The sequence below is a fragment of the Engraulis encrasicolus genome, chromosome 10 (genome assembly GCF_034702125.1).
Source record: "Engraulis encrasicolus isolate BLACKSEA-1 chromosome 10, IST_EnEncr_1.0, whole genome shotgun sequence".
Taxonomy (NCBI): Eukaryota; Metazoa; Chordata; class Actinopteri; order Clupeiformes; family Engraulidae; genus Engraulis; species Engraulis encrasicolus.
Window position 1 is genome coordinate 37607974 of NC_085866.1, and position 13839 is coordinate 37621812.

At 41.6% G+C, this 13839-nt stretch overlaps 1 protein-coding gene across 1 annotated transcript; it reads left to right on the plus strand.

Moving 5' to 3' along the window:
* Positions 1–268: 268 nt before the first annotated feature.
* On the plus strand, positions 269–1292 carry LOC134457460 (uncharacterized). Its single transcript, XM_063209470.1, has one exon. The coding sequence runs from the start codon at positions 269–271 to the stop codon at positions 1046–1048; it is 780 nt and encodes a 259-aa protein (XP_063065540.1). The 3' UTR covers positions 1049–1292.
* Positions 1293–13839: the final 12547 nt, after the last annotated feature.

Sequence of the window (13839 nt, forward strand, 5' to 3'; positions counted from 1 at the left end):
TCATCGGAGGTAAGCGCCTAGTCTCTTCTGTCATCTACAAGTGTGTGATCTGCCGCAAGCTACGCGGGCGCCTGCAAGAACAGAAGATGGCCGACCTGCCTCCCGACAGGCTCACTCCAGAGCCTCCCTTCACCCACGTAGGCCTTGATGTCTTCGGGCCATGGGCCATTATGACTCGGAGGACAAGAGGAGGAAGTGCGGACAGCAAGCGCTGGGCAGTGATCTTCACATGCCTGACCACCAGGGCTGTCCACAGCTCATAGAGTCCATGACCACCGACAGCTTCATAAATGCCCTGAGAAGATTCTTCGCCATCCGGGGCCCGGCCAAGCTTCTCCGCTCCGACAGAGGGACTAACTTCGTCGGTGCCTGCAAGGAGCTGGGCATCGACACCGAAGGCTCACCAGTTACAACTTACCTCCAGAGCAGGGGGTGCTCCTGGGTCTTCAACCCGCCCCATTCTTCGCATATGGGGGGGGCTTGGGAAAGACTCATTGGCGTCGCCAGGCGCATCCTGGATGCCATGCTGCTCCAGACCGGACACACTCGCCTGACACACGAGGTATTGAGCACTCTTATGGCCGAAGTCATGGCTATAATGAACGCGAGACCCCTGGTGCCTGTGTCCTCCGACCCCAACGAGCCCACCGTCCTTACCCCGGCAATGCTCCTGACCCAGAAGATGAGCACCGTCTCCGCGCCCTCTGGAAACTTCCAGATGGCTGAACTGCATGGGAAGCAGTGGAAACACGTCCAGTGCCTCGCAAACACCTTCTGGAAGAGATGGAGGAGAGACTACTTATCTACGCTGCAGGGCCGCCGAAAGTGGACAGACGAAAGACCAAGCGTCAAGACCGGCGACGTCGTCTTGCTCAAGGACAGTCAAGCCCACAGGAACGAATGGCCTGTGGGAGTGATCGTCAACACGCTGCCGAGCCGGGACAAGAGGACCCGGAAGGTGGAAGTAAAGATCGTGAGAGACGGAACTGTTAAAGTCCTTCTGAGACCCATCTCAGAGATCGTCGTTCTGCTTTCTGATGAAAGCTAGAAGACCATATCCTTTTGAACCTTGAGTATTTTGTGTTTAAAGTAAATGTTTGTAGTGGCATATTTGTTATACGCCAAGCGGGGAGTGTTCTGCCTTCCATTTAATTTCATGCCTGAGTTTAGTATGACTCCCGTAAATCTTATGGTGAATACCGCCACCTAGTGGATTTTCTCGCGGTACTGCGCCTTAAGCGCAAATCTACTTCCTGGTCAGTTCCTGCCAGTGTTTCAATTGTTTTCTGCCGTAAAGCCACCGAACTTCATCTCTCCCGCAATCTCTATTCTTTTCACACTTGTGCCTTGGACAATATAAGTCTGTAAGTAAGCTTTTGTGTAAGATTGAGTTTGTAAACGAAGCTGCACTGCTATTTTGCTGTATATTACGATCTATTTGGCTCCAGAATTGATGTTTTACTTGCCTGGAAATGTTGGCTAATTTCATTCTACTTAGCAATGCTAGGTCACGTTTGTGTGTGCTGAAATTATATCGCTGGATTGCGTGTAGATTTGTGCCACGTGCAAATGGTAAAGTATGTGAGATTCACATATCTTTATTTCGTTTTCTGTTACAGTTTTACAGTTTTGAGAGAGTGAGTAAAGAGAAGTATTGAATGTGGAAATGCAAGTCAAGTCAGTAAGGAAATGAAAGAAAGAAAATAAAAGGACAAAATCACACTTCAGCTTGCCTCCTCTTGAACTGTTCGCTAGCTGTTTAGTTCTGCACCAGTAACGCAGGCCGAGGGCAGCATAATCACTGCAACGTTTACTGGGAAATTGCTTGTTATACTGTTGTTTTCCCCCAAGTATGAGTATGAATATGTTCTACCTTGTATATACTACAGCGATGCTTTCATGGAGGCACAAAAGGATTCTTGCTCTGTCGTGTACATGAAAGAGTTGTTGTCAAGTATGAGCACTGCATGTCTGTAGACACAATACGCGGACTGTAGTGGCTAAGTTATCATGTCTGTGATCGTGTGTGTGTGTCTCTGTGTGTGTCCATGTGTCCGTGTGTGTGTATCTGTGTGTGTGTGTGTGTGTGTGTGTGTGTGTGTGTGTGTGTGTGTGTGTGTGTGTGTGTGTGTGTGTGTGTGTGTGTGTGTGTGTGTGTGAGAGAGAGAGAGAGAGACAGGGCGTGCTCTGTATTTGTGTGAGCGCATGCTGTGTGTATCTGTGAGCGCACATGCATGTTTGTGTGTGTGTTCTTGCGTGTGTGTAAGATGCTTGTCTCCTTTGTGGGAAAGTGCTGCAGGTCACATGGTCTCTTGTACTGTGATGGTGCTGCTGCAAAGGACAGCATTGTGAGCAGGCACGTGCACAGCATAGTTGCCCACGGTGCCCGAGCAACGGCCCTTTTGCCCACATTGGCTGATATTGCCCTTCCAAGGGAGGGGAAAATAATATGGCAATTATAATTTCATATTTCAATATCATTTGATTTCTTTATAATTCATAATTTTGATTGAAGTTTTGTACAATAAAGACTTAAGTCAGTCATACAAATTCATCAGACCCGTCGAGAATGGGCACGAGCGATGTGAGGTAGGCCTACGCAACAACTCCGGTGGGGAGGGAGAAGGCACGCGACAGGCGCTTGAGCGCCTATAAGAGACACGGAACATTTTGAAGATGCCTGGGTGTCGGCTAGAGCCCTACACACAGTCTACATATTAGGGTACAAAATATGCTCACAATCAACCTCTCTAATACAATGTTGAGTTTAGAACTTTTAGTTATCATACATCTAACAGCCAGCCAGCGCCACGTTTAGGTAGCAAAAAAACCCGACAGCCAGCTGTAGATATGCCTCGGAAAAATAGGCTAAGATTTCATGTTTCAACTGATTTGCTTTGCAATTCGTATTTTGATTGAAGCTTCCTAAATTAAGTTTTCAAATTCAGATTCACCTGCACCTCGAGAGATAGGCAAAGGGAGGGGCAGCATGCGCGTTGCGGGGGGCACGCGCAGCTCTACATGGGAGGGAGGGGGGAGCAAGCATGCATGCGACCAGGGCAGAGACGCAAAATATGTCGAAGATGTCGTGGGAGTAGAGAGACTGCCCTGACGGCCTGAGGTGAGCTGGAAACATAGCAGACTACACAGTATTAAACTACATGATCACAATTAATGTCTCTTAAAGCCGATCTCGAGTTTAGGACGTTTAGTGATCCTAAATAATCTGACAGCCGGTGTGCCACGTTCAGATATTGGGAAAAAACGACAGCCAGCTAGCTTGCAGTCAACGTTTTACATGGCTCAGGTTGTTTTGTGGAAGGCTAACCCAACTAAGAAACATGCAGATGACATGTCGTTTTATCAAGCAAGAGAGAACTTAAGGGGGTAGGCTAGCTAAAGGAAGCACATCTCTGCAGAGTTGGCTGCGAAAAAAATGAACAGGTGCAGGTGAGGCAGAGAATCTTTTTCAGGATTGTAGAGGTTTGATCTTGGTGAGACCGCTAGGAAAGTGCTTTTTCTTACGCTGATATATTCTCCGACCCAAAGATACTGTTTCCACTGTCAATGTCCATGTAATTGAAATAAATCCACTTCACATGATAACTGACGTTTACTGTTCTTCTCAAGACATAGGCCTACAAAATGTGCATGAACTAACTAAAATATCTGTAATGAAAATAAAAGGTTATAAAATATGCGAGAAGCTCGGAGCTTCAGAGCAACAGATAAGAACTGGTCGCCCCCCCCAAGACGCCACGGTTCTTTGCGATCTGAAATGAAAGCCGGCTCGTCAATTCTTAAAGTGACAGTACACATTTTTAATAGGCTATAGGTTACAAAAGACCCAACAAATGACCTAAACCTGTGAATTCTTATTGTTTTAGCTTTCCTATATAATATTCATCATTTTAATCATGGAATATGCCTATTAATGAAATTTCAAATTAAATTATCTTTTTAACCATTTTTAAACTATTTCTATTTATTATAACTTAAAGTCTACTTTGGCTGCTACAAGGATTATAAAGATGACAGTGGGTTAATTGATTAAGCGTCCTCATATTTAGCCTATTAATTTACTCATCATTTCATTTCATTTAAGATGAGGATGACTCAGAGCCACAGACCTCTGCACATAGGGCAGGTAGGCATAAGACTGATCATCTCTGTGACTGATACAGGTTTAAAAACTATCAAGGCTTTTTCTCATAATTTAATTTAATTTAGGGGCAGCCACATACCACACATGAGGAAATGTGGATCAGGAGACATTTAGGGCAGGTGGGCATAAGGCTGATCATCTCTGATATGATTAATAGGTAGGCCTACATGTTTAAAAACTAGCATGTTATATCATATGGTACGCATATTCAAGATACTATACAATAAAATAATATTAATAATTATGACAATAATATACTACTTCTACTACTACTACTACTAAAAATAATAATACCCATGGTGCAGTTTCCTAAAAATTCTGAAGGCCGCTCATTGTTGATGGGTTTTTTTAGTTTTTTTTTTTTGGGGGGGGGGGTTGCCCTTTCTTCAGGTTAGAGCAACTGCCCTTTGAGATTCCTGTGCACGTCCCTGATTGTGAGGGTGTTAATGTTGTTTTGTTTGTGTGTGTGTTTGTGCGTGTGTGTGTGTGTGTGTGTGTGTGCGCCTGTGAATACTGACGATGCAGACTGGAGTAGACAGATTTTCTTGTCTCTAATTTTCAACTCTGTGCCTTGTTCGGATTCAGTTTTGTGAATATATTTACATACAGCAGTGAAGCTTAGCAGTCATTGAGTAAGCGTGCAAGTTTTCATATAACAATGTTTTTTCATATTTATTTTATTCATGTGGGGTTTTGAGTGAAGAGGATTCTAACATTTTTAGCATGCTAACTGCATTGTGTAGGGGACGCTGATACTTGTGCGAGGAATGAACCGCATACATATTGTTGTTTTTTTATGATTATGCGTGAAGGGCCACCGTGTTTAGCATGTTATTGTTTTCATGTTGCTTTGGGCAAAAAGCATACTTCATGCCATTTCATGCTCATCAGAACGCTTGTGTTTGTGTGTGTAGTAGGCCTAGTGTGTGTAAGGGTGTGTAGGCCTAGTGTGGTTTAACGCAGTAAGACTTGGCCCTTGTTATTTACCAGAATGGCAAAGACCAAGTGGTAATGTATTACTAAAGGTCCTGTGTACGGTCATAGTGGTGTAGTAGGCTACTGTGATAGTAAAGGTGATGCAGTGACTATTACACTGATGGAACCCAGTGCGTCACAGCATCCTTAATCTGTTCATAACTAGCCCTGGCAGGGGGCTCCCTTGCCACCAGGGGCCACATCTGAGTGCCCCATTCACTGCGACTATATATCACTTATCTTGGGCCTAAACCCTTGTGGATCTAATGCCGCTTATCTCTTCTTTCAAGTCCTTCATTTCATTTTTCTTTACATTTACTTATTTATTATCTATCTACTTACTTTTTTATTTTGTTTAGTTTCCTCTCGTGTTTTTCTGCTATTTCTTTCTTGTTTCTTTCTATCTTTTCTACCTCACTACATTTTTAAATATTGTTGTTTATCCATTTGTTAAGCACTTTGAGCTGCATGCCTTGTATGATATTGGGCTATACAAATACAGTTATTAGGCCTAATATTATTATTATTATTATTATTATTATTATTATTATTATTATCAAGGGGCTACAGGTTTTAGTTGCAGGAAACTGGACTGCTTTTTCTTCGCTTCCTGTGGCCTACAACTAAACTCAACCAAGTGGGCTGATGGGTGTTTGTTAACCCTTCAAAGTTCAGGGTTTTACATTCAATCAAGTCTTGGTGAACTTTGGCTGTGGGGTCTGACAAAGATCAGTGTATGGATCAACACTTTGACTCGTATCTCTCTCACATGTTCACAGGCTTCCAGCAGGCATACAGTAGCAAATGTGTACATTAGGGTGCATCAGATGCCCCCTATGAAAAGATATTGCCTTGGCCCTATAGTAAAAATGTTCTACACCCAGTAAAAACACACTGTGTAAAATATTTTGAAATTTGGATGAAGTCTACCGGGGCCACCAGCCCCATGAAAATACAAAATAATGGTGATAGTCAGAATCTTGGAATAGAAATGGACATTTTGCTGCATAAAGCTACCCAATAAAAAACATATTGTCTCAGCTCTGTGATAAAAATTTTCTATGCACAGTAAAATCACTCTGTGTAAAATATGTTGAAATTTAGATGAATTCTACCGGGTCCACCAGGCCCATGAAAATACAAAATAATGGTGATGGTGATAGGCAACCTGGATTCCAAAGCTGAAGTCCAGTGCCACATATTCCAAATGACATACCTAGTTTTACCTTTCCAGTTGGGGCAATTGGACAGGTAAAACCAGGTAATTTGAAATCTGTGGCACTGGATTGTAGCTTTTGAATCTAGGTTTGCCATTGTCTTAAAACAGAGGTGGACAAACCACGTGACACATTTGCCCCAGCCAATATAATATAAATAGCCTACCACTTAAACCAGGTTGATGAGTTAATTAGTGAGATCACCTGTATTGGGAGCACAAACAGAAGGAATATCTAAGCAGGTTGTGTATTCAGTCGATCCACTTACACAGACTTCAGTCTCAGGACAGACTGATGGTCAAACTGCTATATTTAGGCAAATTTGCTCTTTTGCAACACAATATCAACTCCTTGCTGCCTTGGACCACTGCTAGTATCAAGCAAGAGATTGCAAAGCTGCATGACTGTTATATTTGTGTGTTTCACCTGTGGGCCTACAATTCATGGAGGAGCATCTGTACTAAAGCTGTGAATGTTCCTTGGAATGCCTAGGCTACAAAGCAGTCAATACAACTTAGGCTAGTGACAATGGGCCCAAAAAGGCCTTCGTTTTCGAGATACCCCAACCGGAGGTAGAACAAAACCCAATAATGTTTTTCCTCATCTCTAAGGTGTCCCATACATGAAAATGATTCTTGGCCAAAGTGATTTTAATGCTAAGCCTAAAAATTTTACACATTTCCATATGCACCTCGAAACAAAAAAAGGACCCAAAATGTGACTTCTCCGTATGGGAGTAGATATACAAAAAATCATGCAGAAAATTACCAGAAGCTCTGAGAGCTTTGAGAATTGGTATGCTTGTGCCCAGGGGCTACCTGCACCAGACAGAAGTGGTTGTATTGGACCATCTTGATGTATGAAGGAGATATAGGCATTTAATCACACACCTAAAATAGGCGGAAAATGAAAAAAGTGATATTTATACAGAATGTCATCATTTACATTGTAATTACTTTGTCAGGGAATGTCATATGCACACATATGATATCTTGATGGAAAGGTGAGATTGTTCTGAATCCAGCAATACCTCATATGTATATATTTTCTGAATAGTAAAGATGGCATATCGTTCAATGTATGAGGTGCCCAGAATGAAAAAAAATCGAAAAGGAGTTACAGGACCTATTTCAATACACTTTAGTGGTGACAGGAATGCTCACAATTGTATTACAGTATATTACTTCAAATAAATTTATTATTGTTGTGTGGTGCTATAGATTATGCTTGAATGAAGAATCAGATTAGGGTGAAAATATATTTATCACTAGTGTGTATGTATATACACGTATATATATATATATATATATTTTTTTTTTTTTTATTTCTTGCACATTGACATTGTTAAGCTGGAAAATGCAATGACTCCACCTACTTCCAATGCCTTGCAACTAGCTCATCAGAATATTGAATCACTCCTTTCAGGTAGATATGATAGAGGAAGGGGAAATAGAGTGGATGTTATTCAGTTTGTTCAGAAATCTTTTATCTTCCACGAAGTGGAGGTCTCCGGTTCTTCTTCCATGAAAGAGCTAGCTTTCCTTATCAGTCTTTCAAGACACCCAATACCCCCTCTTCATTGTGCTCCCTCCCCAGCACACCACTGCATAGAAAAGGACACATACTGGCTTCAACAGTCTCATAGAACATATTAAGGAGTTTATAGCAGACAAGTATAGCCAATACTGTATACTGTATGCTTCTAAAAGGCATCTTTGGCTGACAAGTCCAGTTTGTTGTCTTGTTATACGCTGAAATACTGAGATGTGCTTACAATCTCCACTTCATCAACCTCAATTTAGATTGGTTGCAGAGCGGGCTTAGACCTCCAAAAGTCCACCTTCATCTGCTTGGTCTTAGTGCTGAGTTGTAGGTGCATTACACCACTGCAAAGCCCTGTACTCCTGTATTCCCTCCTGCCTTAATACAGCCTACAATTGTATTATCATCCAAGAATGTCTGCATGTGGTATGTGCCTGTGTTGTAAATATGTTAAGTCCGATGTGTACAAAGTGAACAGGAGAGGAGGGAGCACAGTTCCCCAGGCTGCTTTAGTACCACACATACTACAGTGTCCAAGAGGCAATCTTTCAGTTTGACAAACTGTGGCCACTCTGTTAGTGTGATCAAGTGCACAAGGAGGGCATCCAAACCCAGGAGCCTCTCTCCAAATGGAGGGTTGGATGTTGTAGAAAGCGCTGGAAAAGTAAAGGAACATGACTATATGTCCTGTGCAATAGGTATGTGATGGCATCATCCACTCCAACCTTCTCCTGGTATGAAAACTGTACTAGATCCAGTGCATGACTTACTGCAGTCTGAGTCTATGTTACAGCATTGTCTTCATTACATTACATTACATTTCACTTAGCTGACGCTTTCATTTTATTCAAAGCGACTTACATTTATTATTTGCCAGGGTATTGGTTACAGTCCCTGGAGCAATGTGGGGTTAGGTGCCTTGCTTAAGGTCACTTCAGCTATGGAGATGTAGGGAGAGGTCAGGTGGGATTTGAACCTGCAACCCTCAGATTGAAAGACCAACTCTCTAACCACTAGGCCAGTGTTTCCCAACCAGGGGTACGTGTACCACTAGGGGTACGGAGGCACACTACAGGGGGTACGTGGGGAAAGTGTAATGATAACAAATGTATGGGAAATACAGTGGTCACATGGGATAGAGGATATATGAGTTAGGGGGTACTTCTTGTATGACAAAAAGGCTCAGGGGATACGCAATACAGAAAAGGTTGGGAAACACTGCACTATGCCACGGCTGCCCCACGGCTGTCTTCGTGCTGCGTGAAGGGAGGGCCTCTCGGTTTAAGTCGTTTATCTCTTTTGGATGTGGCTTTTTGGGGACCAGGATAAGGCATAATGTGTTCAGAGTTGGTGCCTTACTAAGATGTACACTCGGCTGAATAAATATTCCAGCAGCTCAGCCACTTCAGCACCACAGGTCTTTTAGCAGTCTTGGTGATGTCCTAATCCAGTTTAATTGGGCTTTAACCAGGTCTGCTGTGATTATAGAGAGGAGGGAGGGAGGAGGTGCTGGGTGGTGGTAGTGTGATAAATAAAGACTGCTCCTGGAAGGAGCAATGATTTATGTTTACATACAAATGGTATGTGTATTACCAAAGCCTGACAGCAGGAAGCCAAGGCATTTTATTTCATGAGCCTACTGAAATAAACAGGGAGGGGAATAGCAAACTTATTCAGTGAATTCAAAAGTTCATACATCCATGCACAGCTTTATTCATTAGCTTCACTCAGGCATTACCTGACATCACTCAGGTGTGGCTTAATACCATCATGTAGGAGCGGGAAAGGATCTATTCTGCACACTGCTTGCAAAAGACTTCATTTATTTGGAGCAACGTTTCGAACATAGATCTGAAGAAGTTTTTTGATTTGGCATCTGCTGATGCTTTTCTGCTGGATGTGCACTCTTAATACCATCATGTCACATGTTAGTGAATTATTTGTTTCATAGCTTATTTTAAATTGATTAACCCACTTTCTGCCATTAAATGTTAGTGAAGTCATAAAGCACCATATCTGTAGCCTACTGGTGACATTTCACTTAACTTATCCATGTCATCTGATGACTATATGGCTGGATTGACCAAGTAAAGAACTATGATGTCTCACACTTTTCTTCATTCGGTAGCAGATCGTTTTATTTTTACAATATCATTTTGGCAAATCATTTTTGGCAAATAGGCGGAAAGGTAAGGCTAGGGTATGTTTGTTAAACTAAGGGAAATAACAGTGTGTCAAATACACCAGCAACCACATCATATTCTACAGCTAAGCAAATTGTTTGGCTGGACCTGGAAGAAAGGGCCAACCAAAGTGCAAGTCAGAAGAGTAATGACGTTATCTATCCTGGTCCATTTGCTAAATGTAGGCTTAATACAATTGATTGGGAACAAGGCATCAGAGGTAGACCACACTGGGCATTCCTTTAATGTGCCATGGTCAAGACCCCTCAACTCAAATCCTCTCAGGGGTAACAAGGTTCTGTGCTAGGCCCCTCTGTCTTTGCCATCTTTATCTCATCTCACTGGGCAATGTTGTCCACTCACCCTGCTCCCTGCTATGTTGATGATAAACACCTGTCTGCCCAGCGAGATAACTCCATAGTTTCTGTGTGTACACCACAAACATTTCAGAACATCTCTTTCACCTCTAGATGTCTAATTTACCTTTGTACCATTTCAAGCTATGCATTCAATGTCTACAACTTGAATTACAATAAATAGCTGGGAAAATTAGGGTGTTATAATGCTCTAATGCATTGTCTTGGTTCCGCCTTTTTGCAATGTCTATGTGTCTATCTGCCTGTCTCTCAGACCTGGCCAATAGATGAAGCAACACCACCATCATCTGCCATTATATCAAGCAAGACATGAGGTCAACCACTGTTACCCCAGAAAACGCTACATAAACCTGGGTGTTATTATTTATGACTGCCCATCATTTATGAAAACACTGCTTAAATTACTGATGCTCTTTTGCACTGTTCAATATACAGAAAATCAGACTGTACCTGACCCAATATGCCACTCAGGTTCTGTACCTTGAGTGCAATTCTCTCCTGGAAGGAACTGTTTCATTTTATCTGAGGCTGCACTAAAACGTAATGTTGCTTCACAATACTGTAACACCAACAGTCTGGCCTTGGCCTCTGACAAGGTAATCCCAATGGTCTGACAAGTTACTAGCTGATACAAGAGTTTGGTCATCCCCCTCAACTTTTAAGAAGCTGAAAACACACATATCACACATAGCATACACATATCTTCTAGGAGTATTTATCTTCATGCTCAACTCTTATAACCCTATATATACAGTATAAGCCTGCACTCTGTATTTTCCACACACACTGAATGTAGCCATTGGATAAAAGAGTCAGGGAAATGTAATGAACTTAAATTCTCTATACTGACCAGATCTAGACAGGGTGAGATGGCATTTAGTCATTATGCAAAATGCTGGAACCAGCTTCCTGTCCAAATTAGAACTGCCCCGATAGTATCTTATTTTAAAAAGAAATGTGAAAAGGTTTATTCTCATCTGCCTTAAGTGATACAGTACAGTACACAATGCATCCTTTCTTCTCTCTTCTCTTTCTCTAATCGTTAGGACATTGAATGGCAATTTTGTATCATGATGTACTTTGATTGATTGATCGATTTTATTGATTTAGGTTTATCAATGCCATTACGATACCTGTATACATCAGTGGTATGTTGGTGCAGTGTATCTCTGGTACGCTATATTATTGTAAGGAAGTTTTAAGAACAAATATCTTTATACCATATAGTTCCCTTACTGTGTTGTATTGGTTAATAATATTACAGGCCTACTTAAATATATACTAGGCTTCAGAGCACCACTACGGTTAATTAATGAACCAGCCTTTGAACTTTTATATCTATGGAATAGACTGGTTCATTTTCTTTCTTTTTTGGACACATTATGTATTGAATGGTGTACCATCATCAATGTTGAGAATATATATTAGGTAATGTTAAATTCAGCACAATCTCATCTTTTCCAGCTTTACAATTGCCTACAGATGCAAGAAATATATAAATATATATATAGCTGGCTCTTTCATGGGAGAAGAACTGGAGAGCTTCACTTCGTGGAAGATAAAAGATCTCTGAACAAATTGAATAACATCCACTCTTTCCCCTTCCTCTATCATATCTACCTGAAAGGAGTGATGCAATATTCTGATGAGCTAGTTGCAAGGCATTGGAAGTAGGTGGAGTCACTGCATTTTCCAGCTTAACAATACCTACAGATGTGCAAGAAATTATATATATACTGTATATATATATACACTAGTGATTAAATATATTTTCACCCTAATCTGATTCTTCATTCAAGCATAATCTCTAGCACCACACACTAATAATAAGTTTATTTGACGTAATATAGCCTACTGTAATACAATTGTGAGCTTTCCTTTAAGTGCATTGAAATAGGTCCTGTAATTCCCTTTCGATTTTTTTCATTCTGGGCACCTCATGCATTGAACTATATGCCATCTTTAATATTCAGAAAATATATACATATGAGGTATTGCTGGATTCAGAACAATCTCACCTTTCCATCAAGATATCATATGTGTGCATATGACATTCCCTGACAAAGCAATTACAATGTAAATGATGACATTCTGTATAAATATCACTTTTTTTCATTTTCCGCCTATTTTAGGTGTGTGATTAAATGCCTATATCTCTTTCATACATCAAGATGGTCCAATACAACCACTTCTATCTGGTGCAGGTAGCCCCTGGGCACAAGCATACCAATTCTCAAAGCTCTCAGAGCTTCTGGTAATTTTCTGCATGTTTTTTTGTATATCTACTCCCATACGGAGAAGTCACATTTTGGGTCCTTTTTTTGTTTGGAGGTGCATATGGAAATGTGTAAAATTTTTAGGCTTAGCATTAAAATCACTATGGCCAAGAATCATTTTCATGTATGGGACACCTTAGAGATGAGGAAAAACATTATTGGGTTTTGTTCTACCTCCGGTTGGGGTGTCTCCAAATTTTGAGGCCATTGTCACTAGCCTAACTGTATTGAAGAGTGCCATTACTTCTTTATCCCATCGCCTGTGGTAGTATTTCACTTTACTCCATCAGATGAGTACAATAACTTACCTGAGAGGCCCTTGGCAATGGACTCTGGACCTGGTGATACCCATGACATACCTAGAAGCCACTTAAGTACAGGTTTTGGGAAGCCACTCTTTCCAACATCACATACAGTTGTATTGTATGTACTCTCTATTGAACTACTGCAGGGATTTCTTAAAAAACACAGGTCATTCCAAGGAGCATTCACAGCTTTAGTACTGATGCTCCACCAGGTATTAACAGCTACCTGTACAATCCTGTAGGCCCACAGGTGAAGCACACAAAAGTCATACAACTTCGCAATCTCTTGCTTGATACTGGCAGTGGGTCAGCTGGTTCATTATATTGGCTATATTTGGAATATGTGGCACTGGACTTTGGAATCCAGGTTACCCATCACTATCACCATTGTTTTGTATTTTCATGGGCCTGGTGGACCCAGTAGAATTAATCTAAATTTCAACGCATTTTCCACAGAGTGATTTTACTGTGCATAGAACATTTTTTTTATCACACAGCTGAGACAATAATGCAGCGAAATGTCCATTTCTATTCAGGGCTGGACTGGGCGATAAATAGGGCCCGGGCACTTTTGGATTTAAGGGGGCCCCCTCATTACTATTAGTGCTGGAGAACTGACTCACCGGTGGGCCCCGCACCCTCGTGGGCCCCTATTTTCAGTAATGTAAAAAATAAAAAATTGGGGGCCCACGAGGGTGCGGGGCTCCCTGGAAATGCCCGCCATGCCAGATGGCCAGTCCAGCCCTGTTTCTATCCAAGATTTTGACTATCACCATTATTTTCTATTTTCATGGGGCTG

What these genes read in the sequence shown, in the direction of transcription:
- LOC134457460 (XM_063209470.1), top strand. Translation starts at nt 269, where the DNA reads ATGACCACCGACAGCTTCATAAATGCCCTGAGAAGATTCTTCGCCATC.